Source organism: Rattus norvegicus, chromosome X (genome assembly GCF_021556685.1).
Source record: "Rattus norvegicus strain SHRSP/BbbUtx chromosome X, alternate assembly SHRSP_T2T, whole genome shotgun sequence".
Taxonomy (NCBI): Eukaryota; Metazoa; Chordata; class Mammalia; order Rodentia; family Muridae; genus Rattus; species Rattus norvegicus.
In genome coordinates, this window is record NC_141554.1 from 158423963 (window position 1) to 158451050 (window position 27088).

Sequence of the window (27088 nt, forward strand, 5' to 3'; positions counted from 1 at the left end):
GAAGACTAGGAACACTTCTTCAGACTCAGGTATATTCCTGCTCCCATTGCTGCTCTTCTTCTTCTGTCCTTCTTTCTGCTATGGCCATTTTTGAACTGTTCAGCTATTGTTTCTGCAGCTGTGCAGATGGATACCTTGCTGCTTTCATAGTTCAGTCTGCTGACACCTCAGCTGGCACTGCTGCTTTGCTGCCTCTTTTGTTCTTCTCCTTCCTTTGAGGATTTATTACTGAGTTATCATCTTAGCTCATACTATGAATAGGAGGCAAGAACATTTCACTTGAAGAGATAGAGAAATGATTATGTGTTTGGGAACACTTGTTGTTCCAGTACATGACCTGTTTGGTTCCCAAAACACATTTAATGGCTTACAACAATTTGTAACTCAAGTTGAAGGAGATACAACATATTTTTCTGACTTCCACAGGTATCAAACATGCACATGATGAAATATATACATTAGGCATAACATTTACATAAAATAAAAGTAATAATAAATACAGATATAGATATATTTAAAGGAATTCTTAAGAGAAATCTTTTGTTGGGATTGGTGTTACAAACCAGGAAAGGCAGCAACTAGTGAATGTATTCCTACAGACATGTTTTGAACCCAATTGCTCTGCCTTGTAGAACCAGTCACAGTTCTTGAGTATTATATTTTAAACCAATCATAGCCTTGCCACTAACCACCAATCACATTCACTAAGGATTATGTTTGGACAAATCACAATGTTGATTCTTAGGACCAATCCTAGCCATTTAACTTTGTAGTTTAGACCAATCATAGCCTGGCTCTTAACAGCAAGCACAAGAACACAAGCAAACTTGTGTTCTGACCAATCACAGTCTTAGCTTTTAGGACCAATCATAGTCAGTGAGTCTTATGTTCTCAACCTATCTCATAAGCAGTGTGTATTCTATCGTTACCAGGATACAGTAAACATAAGACCACTTGACTTCAAGTGAGTGGTAAGGTAAGGTTGAGTTAGTTGGAGCTCTGTTGTAAGGGCAATATCCTGAGTTATTTTCTGTTTAATCTTGTTCCAATAATTGAAATAGGGATGGTAAATTCATCAACAGTAAACTGTGGATGAGATAATTTCATATTTTAGTTGTATCAGTTTTTACTTAGTATAAACTTATGTAGTCAACTGTCTGAGGTATTTAAGCTTAGTTGTCTATCTTGATCTTTATAAAATAGCTTTGCTTTTGTTGAGTAATACTATATATACCACAGTTAACAATCACTGGTACCCTCATGCCATTGATTTGCATAAAGGACCAGACTGGCTGTCTTAAAATATTTCATTATATCTTTTATCATGAGGGTTATACAGTATAAAAATATATGAAGGATGGTGGTAAATTATTTTAGGTGGTAAATTATAGGTCATTGATTTAAAAGGATGATAGATTATAAACAATAAATGATAAAATGTAGATTATAGAATATAAAGAATTAGATAATAGATAATTGAGGAATGGAGGTATAAGAGAAAGAAGAAAGATGAACATTGGATAGATAAACGATTGAGGAGAGATATGGGATAAAGGATAAAAACAGTTGATGGTAGACACAGAATAGAGGATAGAAGAGAGAGCAAAGGATAAAATATAGAATAGATATAGAATATCTAGAGGATAGATGCTAAATAGAGATAGACACAGCATAGTTGACATAGAGATGGGGCATAGACAGGATAGCTAGAGGATAGAGAATAGGTAGAAGAAAGACATAGAATAACTAGAAGATAGATGACAGATGAAAGGCAGACACAGGATAGCTATAGGATAGATGAAAAATAGAACACAGACACAGGATAGCAAGAGGGTAGAAGACAGGCACAGAGTAGCTAGACAATAGAGGATAGATAGATAGGTCACAGAGATCCAGGGTAGCTAGACGATAAACGATGGATCAATAGTAAAGAGACATAGGTTAGCTAAATGATAGATAACAGATAGATGGGGAGCACAGGGTAGCTAGAGGATAGATGATAGAGAGATGTAAGACAGACACAGGAAAGAGAGAGGATTGATGATAGATAGGTTGGTATATAGATTGGAAGGTAAATAGAAAGATAGATTATATATATATATATATATATATATATTTGTGTGTGTGTGTGTGTGTGTGTGTGTGTGTGTGCGCGCGCGCGCATGGGAGCTAGAAGATAAATGATTCATGGATGATATAGAGACACAGTATAGCTAGAGGATAGATGATAGATATATGGATGGAAGATGGAAGTCAGAAAAGAACAGATGGAGAAAGAAGGATAGACATGTCACAAAAATTCAGTGTCTCTAGAGGAAAAGAGATATATCAATAGGGTAGATATACAGAATAGCTAAGAATAGATGATAGATACAGGGGTTGAAGACAGACCCAGGATAGTTAGAGGAGACAGCATAGATGAACAACATACACAGGAGAGCTAGAGGATTGTACAGAGGTAGATAGATTATAGATAGGTAGATAAACAGAGACATGGGGTAGCTAGTAGATACGTGATTCATGGATGTTATAGAGACACAGGATACCTGGAGGACAGATATTAGATATATGGATAGAAGCCAGGCAGAGTATAGCCAGAGTATAGATGATAGATTATAGGTATTCAGGATAGCTAGAGGATAAATGCTGTATCAACAGTATAGAGATACAGGATAGTGAGAGGATAGATGATGTACAGATGGATGGAAGACAGGCACAGGGTAGCTAGACAATAGAGGATAGACAGACAGACAGATCACAGAGATCCAGGGTAGCTAGTCGAAAAATAATGCATTGATAATAAAGGGACACAGGCTAGCTAGATGGTAGATGACAGATGGGAGAGGCACAGGATAGCTAAAGGATAGATGATAGGTGTAAGACAGACACAAGAAAGAGGGGATAGATAGATAGATAGATAGATAGATAGATAGATAGATAGATAGATAGATAGATAGATAGATAGATATGCAGGGTATTTAGTAGATACATGATTCAGGGATGTTATACAGATACAGGATAACTGGAACATAGATATTAGATATACGGATAGAAGACAGACAGAGTATAGCCAGAGGATAGATAATAAATTATAGGGATTCTGGGTAACTAGGGGATAAGTGCTATATCAATGGTGTAAAGATACAGGATAGCGAGAGGACAGATGATGTATAGATGGATGGAAGACGGGCACAGGAAAGATAGACAACAGATGATAGATAGATGGAAGATACAGGATAGCTAGAGGATTGAGGATGGATGGATAGACAGGTAGGTAGGTAGGTAGGTAGGTAGGTAGGTAGGTAGGTAGGTAGAGCATAGCTGATAGGTAATATAATAAAGACAAGGTTGCAAAAGAATAGATGGTAAATGCAGCACAGTGAGAAGATAAACGATAGATAGTAGACAGATACATCTACAGTATAGATAGACACAGTATAGCTGTGATGTAGATAATTAATAGATGGAAGGTAGTCACAGGATAGTTAGGATTGCTAGGGGATAGATGATAGTTGGATAGAATGCACGTAGCAGATTGTTAAGAGGATTGGCAATAGACATATTGATGATAGATATAGGGTGTGCAGAAGATAGATGACTGATTGGTGGAAGATTAGAGATAATGCAGACACAGAAGAACTATTGGGTATTTGTTAAATCAAAGTTAAACACATGATAGGTAGAGGGAATATGATAGGAATAGACATAGGGTATCTAGAGTATAGATGATTCATACATGGAACAAGGGCACATGAGAGTGGATACATGATTCATAAATGGAAGATAGACTCAGAATAGTTGCAGTATATTAGATCCATTGATGGAAGATGCAAAAATAAACAGAGGACACTTATCCAGTATATAGTTAGATAGACAAGAGGCTAAAGCAGGTAGATGCTATTGATTGTAGAAAGGTGTTTACTTAGTAAAATGTTGGTCTTATTTGGTTTTAGAATTCACCTTTACTTGCCTGAAACATGGAGAGAAATACACAACAAAAAATGAGGAGGTAGGAATTCATAATGCAGTTGGCAAAAGCCTTCTGCCCTGACTCCTGTTGTTATGTCATATCTACACGAAAAAATCCTCGGGGAAGCTTGTTTCTCTCAAGGATATTTGGTGTCTTCCTTGGGTTTTCCATTCTCCCAGACCCCAATTTCATTGGAAGATGTACTCAGAATTACTATTAAAGCAGGTGAGAACGGAAGGGAAGCAAAGCCTTGCCATTCACTCTAGCTAATTCAGGTTTAATTTAAGTGTTTGCTAAACCACAGTGCCAGACAATGTATTGGGTTGTGATGGGAAGACATGGAAATGAATTGGTCTCTACTTTTAACGGCCTCACAGTCAAAGGGTGGGAACATTGACTTTTCATTTAATTATTTTAATAGAAATAGAACTTATTTGTTTTCTTGTTCATTATTTATGTTTGAGGCTAGCTCTTGATATTTAGCCTGAGACTTGCATCAAACCTGCAATCCTCCTGCCATCCCACCTGAGTATTGGGATTAAGGCCATTTTCTGACATATCCTGCCACAGTAGTTATTGTGTATAATGAAGACATTGGCTGTTTAATTAATGAAAAGGTCTGTCTTTTTCTCATCTTAGTTCTCCTATTGGGGCACTATATGAGTAATTAGCCTCAGCTTTACCGAACATAAACGTCACTTTTATTTCTCTGTTAATTAGAGGTGCCTCTAATACATGCCAGAGGCCAACGCATGAAGATCTGCGCAATTTGCTGAAGAAACTTCAGAAAATGATGGATCGACTTGGGTATGGACCATCTAGAGAGAGATTCAGAGGACGGCCTGCAAGATATCAGGCAGCTATTGCATCTACATCTTCTCAAAGAGGTTTGACTTAGGTCCACTTCTTCCTCATGCCATTACTGACTTGAGAGCATCACAGCCCTTACTATGCTTCAAGTGGCTTAAAGTGGGGAGTATTAGTTGGAGGAGACCTTGACATATCTTTGGATACATAGTTTGTTTCTCTTCATTCACAAGGCTTTTGGGGGGAGAGAGACATGTTCAATGCATAAAATATTCCTGAGGCTTTTATAAGAATGGAACTTACTAGAAGCATAAATGGACAACGTCTATTTATGTGGACTTGTAAGACAATGCTTATATACTGGGACCCATTTAGCTAAGGACATGTGATGACTTTATGCCCATAGACATATTATCAATCATACTCTCTTAATCTTAGGTGAAACAACTATTTTTTTAAAACTTCACTAGTCCTCTCAATCCTTCCCTGAGTCCATGCCCTCTTTGTGGCTAAACTTCTGAAAATATTTTCTAGGCCATGTCCACTCCCTCTCATTGCATTTCATCCTCAACCCTCTAGAAAAAGACTAGCTACCAGCACTCTTCATCCTACTGCCCCAATTCCACACATACCCTGTTCTCATTGCCTCTTTAGTGAAGGCACTTGAGCTTCTCTGTCCACAAGCATGCACTCTGAGGACATGCTATGAGACCCCTTCCCTAAAGTCAGAATCACCCAGCACAAGGGCAGTTTTCTTGTGAGTAGAGGAGCTAATTTCAATTTACATAAAGCATTGAGGTGGGAGGCTGTGTTACTTAATTCCTTTACTGATTCAGGTCAATGAGGAGGGCCGTGAGGACAGGCAGAGGACAAGATCAGGTGTGCTGCTTACTGAGCAGATCTGGGGAACAGGAGGAAGGACAGTGATAGTTGTTGGAGACTGAAGATCCTCCAGTGAAAGACCTTTGTCCAGAAAAGAAAAGAGTACAATTTTAGTTTTTAGCTATGGACTGGTAGTATGAGTCTGTGAAGAGTCTTAACCTTGTATGCCATATTGTGGATCCTGAGTTTTGATAGAACCAAAAGGAACACTATAAGTTGGGTGATTTTCAATTTCATCATTTTTTTACGAGAACTGGTACTCCATATTTTGAGTCTTTTCTATAATATCAATTATAACTTTGCTCTGGCAAGATGGTTCAGTGGTTAAATGCACATACCATGGACGCCTGATGACCTGAGTTCAATCCTCAGAGCCCACAGAAAGATGGAAGGAGAGAACCAAGCCCCGAAAGTTGTCTTTGAATCCCTAGATATGAGCTATGGAAAACATAAAGCACCCCTTCACAAAATAATAAAGTATTTCTCTAAAGTATAAGCTTGAAAAATCTAATATCAATAATTATCTTAATATAACACCGGTCATTTTTTCTTCAAAGGAATGTTAAGAGTACGCACAAATTATGAACAAAATGAGGTTCCTGTTTTTAATACCTATGAAGAATACCATAAGATGGTTCTCCAGGTAAGGGTCTTTTTAGTCATTGTTCATGTTGTTTACATATGTGGTGAATCATATAAAATGCAAGATGCACTACATCACTTTTCAAAGCACAGCTGGAAAAGCACAGACTTTCAAATAACAAAACAAATGTTATAACAATACACATTCTTAGATGGAAGCCTAAGTCACATGAGGACATAGTAGGATTAAGTAGATTCTGTGTAGCAGACAGAATAATAGAATTTTAATTAAGTATGTACCTACTTTATTGATATATAAGAAATGGAATACATTTTCTGTGTTCTGTTGTAATAATTTATACATTTAGAAATAAAGCTATCATTTTATTGTTATTCCACTAATTATTCTATCATTCTGTCTTTATTAGTCATTTGAAAATATTTCAATTGTAATGAACACAGATGGAAAACTTATTTTTGTATCCCAGAATGTGTCACCTCTTCTTGGCCACCGTCCAGTAAGTTCTTGCAGTTTTTGGGAAAATGGGTCATTCTGGATTGTTGTTTATGAGTTATTTCTTTTTAGCCTCATATAACTCATTGGTGTTCAACTATACCTTCGTTGCATCACCTTCTCCACTAATTTCAGTGTTAAGTCAATGAAAACAACCTGGTATTCCCACAAAGGTTCTTACTCTGCCTATTCATTTCCCTGATGAAATCTGGCAGAAAAATAAAACACGTTTCTTGCTAAGAGTCTCAGAACATGCCCTGAGCAGGGTAAATTACTTTCTTCTTTTGGAATGACTGAGTACTTATGCTTGCTTGCTTGATTTAAAGCAAGGCTTTGTAAATATCAGGTGAACATAGACCTACTGAGCTAATCTCCAGCCCTCTGAATTCTTTTTATAGTGATATTTTGCTTCCTTTTACCAATGGAAGTATAGGCAATACCTCTTGTTATTTTATATTTCACATCAAATTTGTTGAATTTTTAATTTTTTGTAAATTTAAAAACTTTAAAAATTAGCATACAAAATAATTGGGTTTCACTATGGCGCTCTCTCCTCCTCCTCCTCCTCTTCCTCCTCCTCCTCCTCCTCCTCCTCCTCCTTCTCCTCCTCCTCCCTTTCTTTCTTAACAAAGTAAGATAGTATTGTACAGTTCAGCCTGCTCCTAAACTCCTTATGTAGTCCCAGGTTGTTCTTGGACTCAGCATTACATTTTATAAATGGACCAATGAAAATATTATTATTGAAAACAAATATTTCTTTATGGTACAGGGGGAAGGGTTGAAATTTTTCCCATCAAAATAAACAAGGCCAGATTAAAATGTAGAGAGGGCTTGGGAGTTGAAAGTGTGAGGAAGGTGCAAATGAGAAAAGATTCACATTGAAGAGTGAGAAAGTGCAGTTGGGGGAAAGGCTTTCAGGCAGAATTGAATAGTTACTGGAAAGGATGATTGTGTGGGCTTTTCCTATCCGCATTCACTTTCTTGGATCATAATTGGAAACAACACTATGGATGAGGAACTGGGAATTTTTTCCAGGTTCATAGCACAGAGGGAAATAAGGCATGATGAAGATTACAGCATCTATGGTCTCTGAGATGCATAGGGAAGGAGCCAATTGTTTGAGGGAGATAGTGCACAGGAAAACTGTGGCTGCAATGGATTTTAACATGGAATAATTGCTAGAGGGTAACGCAAAGTGCCTGAAACACAGCCCATAGCCATAAATGGCACTGGCAGCACTAGACTCATATGGTAAGGAGACAGGGAAGACTAATGGTATTAGTACAGAAAGAAAAATCTCTTCTTTCTTCTTCTCCCCAGGAAGATATTATGGGAAAGAACCTACTGAATATTGTTCTTGATGAACAAAAGGATGAAGTGTCTGAGAAGATTATTCTTAATCTTCCATTGGCAAATAAAGGTATGTATACATGGCTTTATTTCCTTTTTAATTTAGATTTTCAGTTTGGAGTGACAAGTAATACTCATCTGAACCAATTCTTGCTCTCTTATTTCTTAGGAATTTTTGAAAAAAATATTAGTGTGGCTGCTGATAATATATTCATTAAGTTTATAGCCTATAATTTCAAATACTACATTTGTAACATTAAAAAATTGTTTCCTCTGGAGAAGTAGGGCGGAGCTCATGTGTCCTCACTCTCAGATGAGAGGCCTCACTGGAGGAGCTTGAGAGAGCTGATGGATTTGGGGGGGATGAATGGGTTTTCTTTAAGAATATGGCCCCTGGCAGACTGACCATGCCCTAGCAGTGGTTCTCAACCTTAATGCAGTTACCCAGGCTGTGGTGACCCCCAACCATAATTTTACTTTCATTGCTGCTTCACAACTATAATTGTGCTACTGTTATGAATGGTAATGTAAATATCTGATAAGTACATTGCCTTAGGTGACCCATATGAAAGAGTTGTTCTACCCCCAAAGGGCTGTTGTTTTAGTGGAGGAATATGGGTTGCACACATTGGAATTGTACATTTTTGGAGACACAAAGTTGGGAAGGACTGAGTGGAACTGGATCTGAGAGAAGTTGGAGGGAGTGGGACAAGAACATGATCAAAATATATGCATATAAGAAATTCTCAAAGAATCAAGAAAATTGTTATTGAAAAATCATCCACAACCTGTCTTATTCTTTATCCTAAACCCTAATCACAGCAGCATTTCTCTGATTTTAGTAGTACTATATAAATTTCGGTGGTTGATCTTCTGGCTAGTACCTTATTCTACAGATCTAACAAAATGTCTCTGCACAAATTCGTGGAAAGAAAATTGTGTTCTTTAAAATGTTGTCTTGACTAAGGAAGACAAATATTACCTGAAATAATCCATCACACTACATAACTGTATCTTGCTCTCTCTTTAGTGGGAAGTCTAATAGAATTTTGCTGTTACATAAGAAAAGGAAATGTATGTCCGAGTGCCCTGGACAGATATCGTTATAGGGCCATGTACCAAGGGAGAGACACATATGAGTATGTGAAATTCATCTTGTACCTACAGGATTCTTATGATGGTAAGCAATCCAGTTGATGATATTGACATGATGTTCATTAGTGTTGTATTCTCTGATTGTTAGCATACCTATTCTTGTATTATTGTCATTTGCAAAATCCCTGATACTGCTACACTCACAATTTCTGGCTGCATTAGACTTTTAAAAATGATAGTGAAATTTTAAGGTGGGGTTGTCTAGAAACATGGATGATCATATTGGTAGAGAATGGCTGTCTTCTCTTACAAAACAAAATAATTAAAAACCTAATAAAAAAGGTGTAATACACTGAATAACTTAAAGGGAACTCCATGAATAACTAAAGTTACAGATGGATTTCATAGTTAGAAAATCATGCCACAGATTAGATTAACTGGAGTCTAGAATTCTAACATCCTATCAAGGACCAAAATATAGAATATAAATATTAAAGCTCTATATACTAACCTGGGGAATGAAGTCATTTCTCCAAAAGTTTCAATGGATAAAATTTATGTCAGGTGTGCTATGGGACCTAGCTTTTTCAGGGTTAAGGAAATGCAAGCTGAGATGTCAAGATACACAATTAAAATTAATCACTTCAGAGCCATAAAAGATCTGTGTTAATCAGAGGTATGATGCATTTTGTGCGTCAGGTATCCAAATGCTTGTTAAACTATTTCTCATGTTTCTTTCTTGAAAGTTAAAGGTGAAATATCATTAAAATGTACTTACAGAGATGCATGTAAACACACACACACACACTCACACAAACAGACACACACACACAGACACACACACACAGACACACACACAGAGTTCTTTTAGAGACTATTGCAAGAATCTCTACACAGCAAAAGACTGACATCAGCACAAACTCACATTTGATTTTCAGTACGAATGCCTCATATTTTGGTGGTGACCATCTGGGGAATCTGGGGAGCTTAGCTGGAAGGGAAGGAAAATAAGGAGAAGCCCATGGCTCAGAATCTTGAAAATGCCAGTGAGGTGGCAAACAGCATTGTGATGTGGCAGTGGTCTGCCTACTTGCTTAGCCAGCATAGCTTCTAAGTTAATTGCCATTGTGTCTGTCATCCTTAGAGTCATTTGTATTTTTTGGACACTATGGTCCTAATAGCCGAAACATTTGGTCATCTGCTCCAAGGCTGTTATGGGAGCAACAGTACTACCTTGTGGGAAACATTTCCGTTCTTCGTACACCGAATGAGTCAGTGAGTATATCTCTCCCACATTGAACAGAACATTATTTTCATTTTCGGTTACTGGACATCAGTGCACATACACGAGTATTCATTAAGGAAAGAACAACTTGTACATTTCTGTTATAAAGTGAATTTTCATGTACCAATGACTCTGTCCTCCCCACCTCCACCCTTGGGTAGTTGATGGTAAAGGCTTTTTACAGCTCAAAAGAAAAGCTAGTTATTAAAATGCATGTGGTAGATTGAAAATCCTTTAGTTTATATTTTCAATAACATGCGGTGTTTTTCATGTACTGGATACTGTGGTAAGTACCTGGGGAATACATACAGGCAACCAATAGACAAAGCACTGATGACATGTGTCATAAGGAAGTGAGTTGGTGATTTGTATTTTGAATAGGGTACCCCCAAGGATAACAAAGGCAATCTATACAGAGAGTGCATTGACCTCAATTTGGAGAGTTTGAAGGAACAAAATTGGTTATGTGACTCAAATAAGGAGAAAGAGGGTAGAGGGTTGTGGAGGCAGGCAGAAGATAGATTGTACAGAACTTTGCTCTCTGCAGTAATACATATGGGATTTATGCTAAGTTCACTGGAAAGTAGAGGGTGAGTATGATCTGGACTGAAATCACTAGGCTGCTTTGTAGGTGAAACATGAAGCATAAAGAAACAAGAATGGAGGTAACCAGATGTGACTGGAAGGAATCTGGACTGATTGTAGTGATAGGTATGGAAACTCCAGGATGTGTAATGAATTGACAATAGGCTAACTAGAACATTGTAGACTGAGTAGTGTCTGCAGCCTAGATAAAGAGCTTGGTTAGCCTGTGGACCATGTTTTGATTGTGATGGCATAGTAGATCACTTATAGATTCAATTTTAGGATAAACTACTTCTCCATATTGAAGACAGTGGGGAAAGCTGTATAGAGGAGAAAACTGAAGGAAGGTGTCTCTGATTTGATTGCTTCATTCATTCTTCCTTCATACGAATCCTCTGGGATCTGAGTTCTGTCATCTGCCACAAGAATATAGACTTCTAAGGTATAGGGCTCAGCTCCAAGATGTTTCCACTTCCAAGAAAGAAAAAACAAAATCTTGCTTGGCCCACCTGTGTTCCATTAGTTCCCATCATGGAACCAGGAAGTCTATTTGTGATTTCCTCCAGTTTTTCTCTTTGGGCCTCTAGGATTACTATACTAGTTGATATTTTGGAAAACAAATTTCAAGAGAACAGAGATAACAGTCAGAGGAGTCTTTATAAAACAGTGAGCAGTGAACTTGAATCAAAGGGAAAGTCATAGATCTACTAGTGTTGGGCTAAACCATTGTATGTGCATAACTGTGACTTCCTCACACTGACAGGACATTTGGATTATTAGAAACTTGAATAAGTAATGCATGCTATAAATGTCAAGGTTTTCTAGTATATAGATACATTTAATTGCCAGTTAGGGGGCTAGGAGAAGGTATAACTCTACTCTGTACAAAGCTGTAGATTTAATTCTCAAACAAGTAATATGCTAATTTTTGCAGGTACAACCTGTTAAGGTTCAAACAAATGTTATAGTTATTGAATCGGATGATGACAATACTATTCAACCCCGCAGGTAAGAAATATCATGGCTGTAAGTAATGCAGAGCTGAAATATGGTTTTTTGCTAAATAAAGCCAAAATAAGAAAGATTATCTAAGAGTTTTAATGACTCTAAAAATGATCAATTTGCTGTTCTGTGCCTACCTTATCATTTAGTATAATTTATTGTTCTGCAAGAGAATAAATGAAGATGAATGAATTTTTATTTTTAATTTTTAAAATATTCAAATTATATTTAAAACTGCAGAATTGTCCTTGCCTGTCTGCCTATTTCTCTCATCTATGTCTGTCTGTCGGTCTACCTACCTCCCATCTGTATTTGTGTTTGTGTACACCACAAATACCACTTCCAGCTTCCAAATCTGTGTATTTTAATGTGTGGAAGGAATCATGTAACTATTGTCCCACCATTTCCTAGCTTAGTCCAATAATGGTCCTAGAAAAAATGACAGACAAAAGCATATAATATACATCTGAGGATTTGAGCCCAATTCTTGGAACTCACATGGCAGAAAGAGAGGCCTGATTCCTCAGTTTTCCTCTCTCCTCCACACAACTGACATACATTAATGGACTCTCTCTCTCTCTCTCTCTCTCTCTCTCTCTCTGAATGAATGGTTTTTAAAAATAGGAATATTAAAAGCTGTCATAGTAGCTTTTTATCATTTTTATCAGGAGAATCAGTAGCTCAGAGCTATCCTCCGTGACATAACTTGGAATATATGTCAACCCTGTTTTAACAAGTAGAGATGAACGTTTTTGGTGAATTTAAGGCAAAACACAGTTGCCTCAATGTTTTATAGTCCAAGTCAGCATGATTCACTATCCTTTGACAATATTAACGAAAAGGCCTTTCCTAACGATATAACAGTGGTCCATATTCTGCTCCATCAACTTAGGACAATGGAGCCAAACATTCACTTGCTGCTAGTGCAGGTCACATTTTTTTGTCAGTTTGTGTGTGTGTGTGTGTGTGTGTGTGTGTGTGTGTGTGTGAGAGAGAGAGAGAGAGAGAGAGAGAGAGAGAGAGGGAGAGAGAGAGAGGAGTGGAGAGAGGGAGGGGAGGGGCAGGAGAGAGAGGGAGAGGGAAGGAGGAGAGAGAGCCCAAGGGGGGAGGGAGGGGAGAGAGAGAGAGAGAGAGAGAGAGAGAGAGAGAGAGAGAGAGAGAGAGATTGAGAGACTGGAACTCGTTGGGGATTTGGCTCAGTGGTAGAGCGCTTGCCAAGGAAGCGCAAGGTCCTGGGTTCGATCCCCAGCCCCGAAAAAAAAAAAAAGAAAAAAAAAAGAAAAAGCAAAAGAGAGACTGGAACTCACGATATGTAAAGCGGGCTGGCCTCAAACTCACAGAGATCCTCCTGCCTCTGCCTGCCATGTGCTGGGATTTCAAGAGTGGGCCACTATGCACAGTTGGCAACACAATTCGAAGGCAAACATTTGCCTTAAGCTTTCAAAAGAAACCCAAGCTTGGTTTTAAGACAGTTCTGCCAAGCCAAGTAAATTTAAGGCGAAAAACAGATTAACGTCTGAAGTACATGGGAGAATCAGAGGTCCCAGGTTACTTACCACCTTAAAAAATTCACGACTGGGAACAGATGGATAAAAAGTAACAATATTTTGCAGCCAAGGCACGGGGTTTAGAAAAGTCCACGATGACGTGAAATTTTCACTCTTCAACGATTGGTTTAAATTGAAAACAAGGAGGACTTTGGGTATTGTGCAGTTGTCCGTTAAGACCCCAAAGCTTACAATTGGAAGCCCGTGAAGGCCCCAAAGCCTGCGGGCTCCGAAGCCTGCCGACCACGGCTCCGAAGCCTGCCGGTTCCGAAGCCTGCCGGTTCCGAAGCCTGCCGGTTCCGAAGCCTGCCGGTTCCGAAGCCTGCTGGCCACGGCTCCGAAGCCTGCCGGTTCCGAAGCCTTCCGGTTCCGAAGCCTGCCGGTTCCAAAGCCTGCCGGTTCCGAAGCCTGCCCGTTCCGAAGCCTGCCCGTTCCGAAGCCTGCCGGTTCCAAAGCCTGCCGGTTCCAAAGCCTGCTGGCCACGGCTCCGAAGCCTGCCGGTTCCGAAGCCTTCCGGTTCCGAAGCCTGCCGGTTCCAAAGCCTGCCGGTTCCGAAGCCTGCCCGTTCCGAAGCCTGCCCGTTCCGAAGCCTGCCGGTTCCAAAGCCTGCCGGTTCCAAAGCCTGCTGGCCACTGCTCTGAAGCCTGCCAGTTCCGAAGCCTGCCGGTTCCGAAGCCTGCCGGTTCCGAAGCCTGCCGGTTCCGAAGCCTGCCGGTTCCAAAGCCTGCCGGTTCCGAAGCCTGCCAGTTCCGAAGCCTGCCGGTTCCGAAGCCTGCCAGTTCCGAAGCCTGCCGGTTTCGAAGCCTGCTGGCCACGGCTCCGAAGCCTGCCGGTTCCGAAGTCTGCTGGCCACGGCTCCAAAGCCTGCGGGCCACGAAGCTTGTCTAGACAAACTTTGAATTCTGCTCATCTGTAAATTCACAACAAGAAATTCAACAGAGACTGGAGGTGGATTAGAAGTTGCCTTTGGCCAGGTATTGTGTGCAGAGTGGATGGGGACAGAGAGGAGTGGTAGCTAGAACAGTAGAATTTCTTTTCTGAGCTATGAAAATGTTCTCAAACTGTCTTGGGGTTGGAGATTTATCTTAGTGCTTGTCCAGAGTTCAGTCACCAGCATATAAATAAATACGTAAATATAAAAGGACTAAAAATCCAAAGGGAACTAAAATTCTAGTCATTGTGTGATCCGAATGTACCAGGAATCATTGAATTGAAAACTTTAATTGAATTCTCTGAAATGTGAATTTGTTCTTTTTTTTTAAAAGCATTTCTCCACAGGCAGAGACTGTAGCTCAGTTGACATAGTGCTTGCCTAACATAAAATCTAGTAGTATATGAAGCCTGTGTTATTTTCATTCAAATGGAGGCTGGAAAGGAGTTGAGATGCTCAGAACTAGAGTTACACACAGTTGTAGGCTTCCATGTGGGAGCTGGGAATTGAATCTAGGGCCTCTGAAAGAGAAGTCAGTTCTTAACTGCTGAGTCACTCCTCCAGCCCCGATATCAAAAATTCTAAGGTCTTCTTTGACAACATACTGAGTTTAAGGCTAGCCAGGGACACCTGAGATCCTGCTTCCTAAAGGAAAACAACATGTGTGTTGTGTATATGTTCATACATATATGTGTATGTGTGTTATTTTAGAAGTTTCTTTTTTTATTAGATATATTTCTTTACTTACATTTCAAATATTATTCCCTTTCCCGGTGTCCTGTCCATAAGCCCCCATCCCCTCCCCTTCACCCATGCAGGTATTCCCCCCATACAACCCCCTTACCACCCCCCAATAATGCCCTACACTGGGGGTCCAACCTTGGCAGGACCAAGGGCTTCCCCTTCCACTGGAGCACTTACTAGGCTATTCATTGCTATGTATGCAGTTGGAGCCCTGGGTCAGTCCTTGTATAGTCTTTGGGTAGTGGTTTAGTCCCTGGAAGCTCTGGTTGGTTGGCAATGTTCCCATGGGGTTGCAAGCCCCTTCAGCTCTTTCAATACTTCCTCTAATGCCCCCAAGGGGGTTTTGTTCTCAATTTGGTGGTTTGCTGCTAGCATTAACGTCTGTATTGGACATGCTCTGGATGTGTCTCTCAGGAGAGATCTATAACCGGTCCCCTTCACCCCTTCAGCATGCATTTTTTAGCTTCATCAATGTTATCTAGTTTTGGTGGATATATATATATATACACACACACACACACACACACACACACACACACACACACACACACACACACACATATATATATGGGCCACATGGGCCACATGTGGGGCAGGCTCTGAATAGCTGTTCCTTCAGTCACTGCTCTAAACTTTGCTTCCATATCCCCTCCTATGGATATATTTTCCCCTTTAAGGAAGGAGTGGAAGCATCCACATTTTGGTCATCTTCTTGAGCTTCCTGTGGTCTGTGGATTGCGTCTTGCGTAATTCGAGCTTTTAGGCTAATATCCACTTATCAAGACTTGTGTTCTTGTCTTTTGCAAGACAAGATTAAAATTTAAAACCAGGACTTTAAATATGTTGGCTAAGAGTTTTTCCACAGAATCAGACCTCTAATCCCAAGACACAGGACATTTTAAAGTTAGGCCCAAAGTAGTGGGTTTACTTAAGACATTTCCACACATACCCATCATTATACGAAATAGATTTTTAATAATTTTATTAATTCTTTAAGATTTCACACAGTGCCTTTAGATTATATTTATCTTCAGCTTCTCTTCCTAATGCTTTCTAGATCAGTTCCTATGTGTTTCCTCCTGTGGTATGGCCATCAATCCATTCAGAAATTGATTGATCGTCCCCAAAACATTAATGCCATGATTGCAAACAAGGGTATGTCTTGCCATGCCGGGCATTATTGGTTATCACAGTGTTCACAGCTGGCAAGCCTGTTGATGACTTTCTTTCCTCCAGTACTATGAAAGCTATCCAGCAGAGAGGAAGCATCCTGACCAATCTACAAAACACATATTAATAATGATTTCTTTATGGCTTTATTAAGGCTTATAAAACGACGCCGGAGGAGCAAAATGCAAAGACATGCCCAGTCTGAAGTTGTGAATGTGGAGGAGCATCCTGAATCAGGCACAGAAGTGTGTACATTGACAGTCACTGAGTAGAACCATGGGCCTTTATTCCTGTAATGTTATTTAGTTAATGTGCGCTATCTCAATGTAGAAAGACTTTCATTTCAATAAGTGTCTCCTGAGCATGGCAGTTTCTGACACTTTTTCTTACTGTAAGTAATTACTGTGCTTAGAATAGTCTCTGTGCTTAGCCTGATCCTAAGTTGAACATCTATAAATGGTTTAAAGTAACATTTGACTAATATTTAAGCAGCCTTAGGGAAAACTGACATCCTTGGATTATTTTATTCTTTTGTTCTCCTAACTTGCTTTATAGCCTTACCCCTAGAAATTCTAGTGGCTTACAGCCAAGAATACTCTTTACAGCCAAAATACTCTTATTGATACTTTCCATTTAATCTGCCTAAAACACTAAGTTCTCATGAATTTTAGTGTTTGAAGCCTACTTTGCATGTGCAGGAACTCTGCTTAGTACCCCCGACAGTTTTTTTAAGGATACGTATGAGTGTGTGTGTGTGTGTGTGTGTGTGTGTGTGTGTGTGTGTGTAAGTGTGTAAGGATTTTATGCTTGTTCTTCAATTATTGGAGTTATGTTGTAAAGTACGTCTAAGGTTTGGGGCTTCTACCTGTTTTTCCTGTTGTCTGTCTTATTCTATCTTGTTAGTGAAATGTGTTATCTTCTGTTGGAAATTCAGGTTGAGATTGTAGATGTTCAACCAGCCACTCAGCGAATGCCATTTGAATTAGTTCAGGTCAGGACATCCTCTCGCTCAAGTGTAAGCACAGATGTAAGTGCAGCTACAAGCTTAAGCGCCGCTGTGAGGACAAGCACAAGCACTTCATCTACAGATGTTACAACAACAACACCAGTATCAAGTAGGTACAACTAGCTATTTGGATGTGGTCTAAATAAACAGTATGACCTTCAAGGTGCTGGCAAAGTTTAAAATAAAGATAGTGCTCAGTTTATAATGGTGTGAAATCACAGTTGTCAAGCCCAGCTTGGCTTTTTTTTCCTGTAGATTTTTGGAGACGCTGCTTTCAGAGCAATAAAAATCAGTGTCTCCTCAAAGGTTCAAGCAATCACTAGTCTTAGACATCCTTGAAATCTCGACTAGAAATGTGCAGATTCTCCTTCTTCCTATTTAATTCATATTTTCACCTGCTTTTGGGGGGGCACATTTTACTGTTTTGTTACAATCTCCTCTGTACTTCCTTCCATAGCCCCTACATCCGGACTGGGGTATTTGATGGATCCAAAAAACTTGCTAGAGCCCCAGGACATGGAATTTGAAGTGGCTCCAGAATTCCTTCTTAATGACAGCCAAGAAGAACAGGCCTCTACAGAGCAAGAAGAATGCACTGAAGAGAATGTGAAGAAACCCCTGGAAGAGTTAAAGGGCTCCATTTCTGAGGACCATGGAATTGATAAAGATTCTGCACATCACAATGTTTCTTCGGATGATGATTGCTGTATAATAGAAAATGTTCAAGAGGAGAAAGACCCTAAGATCAAAGAAGCTGTGTGCCAAGAACAAGAACATCAAAAGTCACCTGAAACTACCTCATCACGTCCAACCACACCATTACAGGCAGTGCGCCCAGAGGCTGTGGTGGAACCCATAGTGCGCACAGATTTGCGGGTACATGGTGCTGAGGTACATCTAAAAGTCTTTCAAAATGCATTTTTTTTGCATCTCTAACATTGTTAAGATTAAATTCACCTTATTTGCTCAAGTTTGCTTTATAGTTTCTAATGTACTAGCTTTTCAAATATACAAGAATGTTTTGTTCTTCAGAGAATATATGAAGTAAGTAGGAAGTTGAGCTGAATTTCTATGGGTCCTAATTTTCCTAATTTGTGGGTGAATGCTAATCATCTCAAGAGAGGACAGCTTTTTCTGAAAACTTATACCAGCCTTCCCCTCTGCAAACAGCAGCATAAGCTAAGTTTTTTTTCCTCTTCTGGGCTGAATCTCTTCTATCCTTGTGATTGTGCATATAACTATGGATTTGGATGACTTTTTAAAAAAAGATAGGATTCTTAAATATACAGAATGATCAAGCAAGGAAGGGAGTTTGTATCAATTATGCAGAATTGTTTGTATCTCTTACTGATCCAAAAAAAAAAAAAACCCAGATACTCCATCACCAGTGCCCAAAGCAATCTTCATAGAATGAAAACCTAAAACATAGCTGTTTCAGTTTAACCCCAGCAGTGTGACAATGGCAAATTCCTGAGCCTTCGTTTCTTTGTTTTTGAAAATGCCTTCTTGCTTTGCAGGGATTTTTTTTTGTAGTACCATGAAATTTCTTTGAACTATTTAGAAGGACATTTATGTGAATATATTTATCCTTTAAAAAATGTCCTTAAACTAAAATATTTCAGGGTTTTTTTTTGTCTTTTTAATTAGTACACAGTTAGAGTCTCAGTGTAGATATGGTTTTAAATTCTTAAAATAATCAGTAATAGGTCTGCAATCTGGCTGTGTACAGGAGGTGAGAGCCCAGGTAGGTCTTAGCAGAATCCAGTGTAGCATTTCTATATCTGGGATTTCCTGTGGGCTTGGGTGAGCAATCCCTCTCCATGTTCACTGTTTGTGGTGCATTAAGGAAAAGTATGGAATAAGCAGCAAGACCTTTGTAATTTTGTGTCCTTACGAATGCAGGCAAGGAGAGCATATCAATTCCAGCGTCCACTTTTGGGGGAAAGGTTTGCCCAACTCTGTGGACCACAAGTGCCAACACAGGTCTATGATTTGACTATAAGCAGATCCTTCGATGATGAACCACCTTCTTACACAGATATTGAAGAGGAGGTATGGAAAATTCATTTTACTTTTATAACGGAAAGGAGATTTTATTTTCATAAGTAGTTGGTTTACTTGGCTTAGCTTACTCCATATGTTGCCACTGAGTTACCCCAGAAAGTGAAAAATACCTATGCAAGGTAGACTTAAATATGGGCTAGATGATATATACATGTGTGGGTGTTCTGGATTCTTAGAAATCTGTAACCCAGGGACATGTCTGTGAATAGTGTTTTAGCAAAGACCAGACTTTCATTATTTTTTAATTCATTTGAGTGTTAATTTCATTTCTTGGGAAGAGGGTGCTTTTTCCGACATCAAGTAACTTTTATGTTTATTTTTGATGCGTCAATACCTGCAGGAAAGGGAACGAGAACAATGTGAATATGAGTTGGCTCAGCGTATTGAGATGCTTCGAAACTTACCATATGAACGGCCGGGGCAGCAACAAACTGGGCAAGGACAAGGACCTCGTGTATATCGTCCACGAGAGCAGGTACAGGGGTAGTCCAAGACTTTGTTGTCAAAAGGGGGATGTATGGCATACCTGTATCTTTTTACACTAACCCTGTTGGTTTGGACAGGTGGTGACTGTTATTGATGACGTGGGGCCACATGCCATGAATTTTTTTAGAAATGACAACTCTGAGCATCCACGAAATGGCAGACGTAGGTAAGAGGTAGATTGAGTGGGTAGAAGGGTGGGAGGTCACCGCTTTTGCCCTCATCCCTACCTATATAGTGCCTATCTGAGTATCTATTGATAGAATGGAGGATCTTTTACACAGAAAACCTAGACAAGACAGCCTCAAAGCTAGAGACTTCAAATATAGACCCTGAAATCATTTGGCCTCATTGCTCAAGTTCTGAGTCTCAGCACAGGGTGTTTGTAGAGAAGTCTTTATTGACCACAGCTGAGTAACTCCAGTTTGGTGTCCCTTCTTCAACTTTTCTGGAATGAAGGAATTGGCTATAAAAACCAGGCAGGTAGATGTAAGATGTTTGTTACATGCTGTGAAGAACCAATAATATACAAACCTGGATCATATTATATGTATCATGGAGAATTTCTCATGAGCCATTGTTAAAGAGCTTATGTCACTGCTCCAAATTTATTCTCTTACAGACATCGGGAGGATCCTGCTCCTCCACTTCTGCATCACGCATCAAGATCATGCCAAGAATTAACAGCATCACATCAAGCTTCTGCACCATCATGCCAGGTATCTGCATCGTCATGTCAATTACCTGCAGCTTCACGTCAAGCATCTGCACCATCATGCCAGATATCTGCACCGTCATGTCAATTATCTGCAGCTTCACGTCAAGCATCTGCACCATCATGCCAGATATCTGCACCGTCATGTCAAGTATCTGCAGCAGCATGTCAAGCATCTGCACCATCATGCCAGATATCTGCACCGTCATGTCAAGTATCTGCAGAAGCATGTCAAGCATCTGCACCACCGTGTCAGATATCTGCACCGTCATGTCAAGTATCTGCAGCAGCATGTCAAGCATCTGCACCACCGTGTCAAGCATCGGCATCACAGCAAGCATCAACAGCATCATCAACAATGTCACATGTAGGTGCTTCTTAATCATCTGAAAGTCTTGACTTAAAAATACCTGGCCTGGAATTCTCAGAAAATTTTATGCACCTATAGAATAATGACATGGACCCCATTACAGAACATCATCATTTATTAAAGGTCCACTCTTGGGTTTACAGCCAAAGAGAGAGTCAGTATTATAGAGTTGAGATATTCTATAGCTTTTTAATTTTGAATTTAGGATTGTGGTCCACTTCTTGATAAGGGGAACACCACAGGAATATAGTCTGTGTTTAAAATGCAGACTTGAAGCATTATCAATTTGAAGGAGGTTACACATGTAACGGTAGAACTCACTGCTAAGTAAAACCATTGTCTACTGCTGAGCTAGATGCTGGTTCTCAATACAATCCTACTTGCAATCTTCCCCAGCATAGATTACCTAAAGAAAGAACTCTAGCCCAGCATTTTAAGTTGACCACTCTTCTCCCTCCTCCCTCTTTATTTTTCAGCAAGCCTCCTCTGACAACCGAAGAGACAACATGCCACACTTTCTGCATGATCATTCTGGTTATTCTCGTGCTGAAGAGAACGCCAATCCTCACCCATGAGGGGAAGATGAGGCTGAAGACAGACCTTCATGGTCTGTGTGGGAAAGGGACATACAAAATGGGAAGAGTCCCTTGATGGGAGAGGGTGGGTGGGTTACATTTCTTTACTTGCAAATTGAGTTTGTACTTATTTCTTAAGCATAGTCACTTGCTTTGAAACAATGCTGCAGAAGTAGACTGTGACATCCAACTTGATGTGTCATAACAAGTATTCACTGGCCCCTGCTTGTCCAACACTATGTGGTGTATGTGTATATCCATATGTGCTTTCTTTGTGGCAAGCTGACTTTAGTGGGCAGAATATCAGGGCCCTATATAGTTTTCTTGACAAAATTAAAAATACCACAGAACTGTGCAATGCAAGGGGAAAGCTGTTCCATCATGCCCTTTCCCCAAATTCTGGGGCCTTGTTTTTTTATTTATTTCTACGTCTCTTCTGCATCTCCGTGATACTTGATAACGTATGTTAAATTGTATCCAATTGGGAGAAACTAATATCTGCTCAAAATAGTGAACATCTTTACTTAATAAATACTATGCTTTACTACAAATCTTGTGTCTATGTGGTTGGTTTTGAAATCCTAGGAATATTACTGACTTGGTAGACCACGTCCTGATGAAGAGTTCATGTTCTAGAGCTAAACATCTCATGCAATAACTTTTCCCAGTGTATTAGCAGTTTTTGCCACACTTACACATGTCACTGGCTGCTACTCTTGTGTTTGGCTATGAATATAGGCACTCTTCTCCTGCGTGCAGCCTTTTTGTTTGTTCAGTTTGTCTTTTTGTGTGTGCTGTCTCCATCTTACTTTTAAGTAAACAAACCACGGAAACAACCAAGAGTAGTTTGACATGCCTCCAGGCCTATGGTTTATTTGAGAGTGTTAGAAAAGGAATGTTTCTGTGCTCCCCAAATTCATTGGGATCCTTAACCTCCAATGTGATTGATTTGGAGATGAGGTCTTTGAGAGGTGATTATAGTTCTGAGGACAGAAGGAGTATGGCAGTGGCTTTTGATAGCTACTCAACCACCCTGGTACCAGAGTGACTTTGAAGTTCCCTTTGGCTTCCTAGGCAACACTTACAGTTCTCACAATTACAAGTAAAGCTCCACATTTGGAAAGTCACTTCAGCATTTCCACTGCAGAATAGGGCATGGAAGAACAACACTTTATTCACAAAGCACAGCACTGCTGAATGCAGCAGTTGGATCGAGCAAGTCTCAGAGAAGCATGGGAATCCCAAGAGCCCAGAGGCCACCTGTAGGGATGACTGTTTTACTTCACTGTTTAGAATGTGGACGTTCTTGGTGGTGATCTCCTCTAAGAATTCCTGGGATATCTGAGCATAGTTGCCCTCACATTGTTAGGTTGTTGGGTAAATGCTGAGACATGTCGAGTTTCCTGGTTTGGCTATTTCCCTTGCTACATAGACCCAGTCCATACCAGCTGAGAGGAAGTGGAAGCATGGACTTCTCCAGAGCTTGTGAACACTGGAGTCAACAGCTGGAGCTCGCCTGGCATGCTAATCCAGGAGACCTGTCTCTCCATTCCACACCACAGGAAAGGCTGCAAAATCTTCCAGATTGGAGAAACTGGAGAGGAAGTGCTAGCCTTCTTCCACCATCCTCAACACAGTAGTCAGTAACCACAAGATTCAAAGAAGGCAGCTCTGATCCCCTCTCATGTGGTTCTCTGTTCTTAGCCACAATGACAATAAGATGGCCCCAGGCTGGGTCGCTTTGAGTTTGTTTACCTTTTCAGCATGAGGTCAAGTTCAATTCACATATCTGGGAAAGCTCAGGAGTTGCATTTCTGTGTGGTTTGTGCAGGTGAAAAGATGAAACAGAGCAGAGCTTCCAGGCAGCCATTGTAACTTCCATAACTACTCACTTCCACATCAGCAGGACAAGGCTTGACCTGTTCATAATGGAACATTAAGTACACACAGGTTTACAGCTACATATTCAAGAGTTTGCCCTGGCAATAAACATTTATAAACATTCCTATTTCCAAATGCACTTTATAATAAAGTGTTATTAAAACTATCAGCCTTAATTCCTTTCATACCACCCAACACAGCACCAGCCAATACCCAGTGTTATGTAGTGAGCAATAATTTGAAGAGTATCTTGAAAATAATGAAAAGGAAAGTAGCCTTGAAACATTCTAACATGCAAGAACTGTTCACCCTAACAGATCTGGGCACATGGTCCACAGTAACAACATTCCCACCCACTGCTCCTGAGCCCCTGATGTGCTCCAGAGAGTGCTTCCCTACTTCTACCTGCTGGGACTCTGACCTTGTCAAAGGAAGGGTTGTGTTGGGCAGTTAGCATCCTCCTGAAACCCTCACCTCTGGCTTACTGACACTTGACTTCTGACTAACTGAAACAAGGGCCTGCTAGCCTAAGATTCCTCAGAAGCCACACCTTGCCCTAGCTGATGTGGGTCTATGCTTGCTATCCTAATTACGCATGAGTAGTTCCAAAATTTTCGACCTCAAGCACCACTCACTAATAATAACAGATGGCCCCTGGCAGACGGAGGGTTGATTTTCTTTGGATGCAGGCTTTCATAGGTTGTTGTAACTTTAATTTTTTCAAATGCCTGCTTTTAATGATGGTTCTTAAATGCTTTAACCTCCCTTATAGCCCATCACTCATAAGAGGTAGTAGAAAAGAAAGGATTCAGTGAAGTGGGGAGTGGACCTATTTAGAAAGGTTCTTCAGAGCAACTCCCATCTGTGTTGTCAGGAAATCAGCAGTTCAGTTGACAGGTCAGAAGCAGCAGCTCGATCCACTCACAAACACTTCAGGGATACACCAGCAGTCCAGTTCAGTAGAGTCTGGCTAGCAAATATGAATCAGTAGTGATGGCATTACCTAGCAGAGACAGCCAGGCCTTAGACTAGGCACAAGTCAGCAGGAGGGACCCAGAGGTACGCCAAGAGAAGTTCTCAACTGTGACTCTCTCAGCAAAGTGATGAACAGTGAAGACGCAAGATCACACAAGCATTGCACAGCTAGCTCTATAAGAAAACCTAGCTCAGCTCCTATCACTGTCCAGTCCTATTTATACCCTCCAAACATCACAAATCCTCCAAAGGTCTTGCCTTAGCATATGCATCTGTCTCAGTTAACATCACTCTGACAATCAGCCTGAGTCCTTTGAAGTGGCAGGAAACTGTAGCACACCACCAGAAGATTTTTGGTGCATTTCTTTCTATAGAGACCAGACAAATTTAGCTTAACTATGCAGTATAAGGCAGACCAATATATGCGGGCTTTTAGCAAAAAATCCTTCATCACATGTCCTTTCATGTGCTTGATTTAGTAGAACACCCTCTCTCCTGTGTCTGCTTCAGCAAAATGTTCCTTAATAAATCTGCCTTAGCCTTTCATCTGTATATGCTTCAGGAAAATACTTCATCACATGTTTGCCCCAGCAAATCACCATCCAACACAACTGAGTTTCCAAAGAACCTTTACGTTTCCACTTCAGGTTGTCCAGGTCCCACTGAATGTCCCTACACCCATGCACATGTTGGCTGAGCTAAAGAGACAAAGTTGGCTTTAAAATGAGCACTTGAAATTAGTTGGGAGTGGGGTACAGTATCCCTCCAGGTCTCCATCTGCATCCTGGAGGTAAGGCTGTCCCACAGCCCTCCATATCCAAATTATGACCAGAGACAGCTAGTCTCCCAGGAGTGCTGTCAATCCTAAGCCCATAGGTGAGACCACCACTTTTCCTCCAATAACTGTCCAGAGAGGGACCCCTCAGGAGCGCACAGGGCACAAAAACTGCGGAGCAGCCTGGGACAAAATCCTTCCAGTCTCCATCTGTGCCGTGGAGCTAAGGCTGTCCCATAACCCTCCATACCCAAATTCTGCCCAGAGAGAGCTGGTGTCCCAGGAGTACTACACACTTAAGATAACAGGCTCACAGGCCCACAGGAAGGATAAGCTCCAGTCGGAGACAGAAAGACCAACTAAGACCAGAAATAACCAGATGGCAAGAGGTAAGCGCAAGAACCTAAGCAACAGAGACCAAGGTTACTTGGCATCATTAGAACCCAGTATTCCCACAACAGAAAGTCATGGATACTGCAACACACCAAAAAAGAAAGATTCTGATTTAAAATCAGATCTCATGATGATGATAGAGGACTTTAAGAGAGACATAAATAATTCCCTTAAAGAAATAGAGGAGAACACAGGTAAACAGGTATAAGCCCTTAAAGAGGAAAAACAAAAATCCCTTAAAGAATTACAGGAAAACACAACCAAAAAGGTGAAGGAATTGAACAAATCTGGATAGTTATCCAGGTTCTAAAACCAGAAATAGAAACAATAAAGAAAGCACAAAGTGAGACAACCCTGGGGATAGAAAACTGAGGAAAGAGATCAGGAGTCATAGATGCAAACATGAGCAACAGAATACAAGAGATAAAAGAGATAATCTCAAGGGCAGAAGATACCATAGAAAACAGCAACACAACAGTCAAAGAAAATAAAAACTGCAAAAAGTTACTAACCCAAAACATACAGGATATCAAAGACACAATAAGAAGACCAAACCTAAGGATAATAGGTATAAAAGAGAGCAAAGATTCCCAACTTAAAGGGCCAGTTAATATCTTCAACAAAATTATAGAAGAAAACTTCTCTAACCTAAAGAAAGAGATGCCCATAAATATACAAGAAGCCTACAGAACTCCAAAGAGATGGGACCAGAAGAGAAATTCCTCCCATCACATAATAGTCAAAACACCAAATGCACAAAACAAATAAAGAATATTAAAAGCAGTAAGGGAAAAAAGTCAAGTAACATATGAAGGCAGACCCATCAGAATTACACCAGACTTCTCACCAGAGACTATGAAAGCCAGAAGATCCTGGGCAGATGTCATACAGACCCTAAGAGAACATAAATGCCAGCCCACGCTACTATACCCAGCAAAACTCTCAATCCACATAGATGGAGAAACCAATATATTCCATGACAAAACCAAATTTGCACAATATCTTTCCACAAATCCAGCCCTACAAAGGATAACAAATGAAAAACTCCAACACAAGGAGGTAGACCACACCCTAGAAAAAGCAGGAAAGTAATCTTTCAACAAACCCAAAAGAAGATAGCCTCACAAACAGAAATCCAACTCTAACAACAAAATAACATGAAACAACCATCACTATTCCTTAATATTTCTTAAAATCAATGGACCCAATTCCCCAATAAAAAGACATAGACTAACAGACTGGATACATAAACAGGACCCAGCATTTCACTGCATACAGGAAAAGCACCTCAGTCTTAAAGACAGACACTATTTCAGAGTAAAAGGCTGGAAAAAAATTTTTCCAAGCAAATGGTTCCGAGAAACAAGCTGGAGTAGCCACTCTAATA

At 40.1% G+C, this 27088-nt stretch overlaps 1 protein-coding gene across 3 annotated transcripts; it reads left to right on the forward strand.

The window, feature by feature from the left end:
- Positions 1-937: 937 nt before the first annotated feature.
- Positions 938-22228, forward strand: Pasd1 (PAS domain containing repressor 1). Of its 3 annotated transcripts, none has more exons than NM_001433083.1 (17): positions 938-976; positions 3954-4195; positions 4691-4857; positions 6217-6302; positions 6670-6759; positions 8076-8175; positions 9136-9285; positions 10345-10475; positions 12005-12078; positions 16619-16709; positions 17399-17579; positions 17928-18361; positions 19373-19522; positions 19875-20009; positions 20098-20186; positions 20640-21099; positions 21579-22228. In NM_001433083.1, exons 3-17 carry the CDS (start codon positions 4761-4763, stop codon positions 21675-21677), a joined length of 2367 nt encoding a protein of 788 aa, NP_001420012.1. In that variant the 5' UTR covers positions 938-976; positions 3954-4195; positions 4691-4760; the 3' UTR covers positions 21678-22228. The 3 variants fall into 3 exon arrangements, with proteins under 3 accessions (NP_001420012.1, NP_001420010.1, NP_001420011.1); NM_001433081.1 differs by having other exon boundaries at positions 3954-4009; NM_001433082.1 differs by lacking the exon at positions 6670-6759 and having other exon boundaries at positions 3954-4009.
- Positions 22229-27088: the final 4860 nt, after the last annotated feature.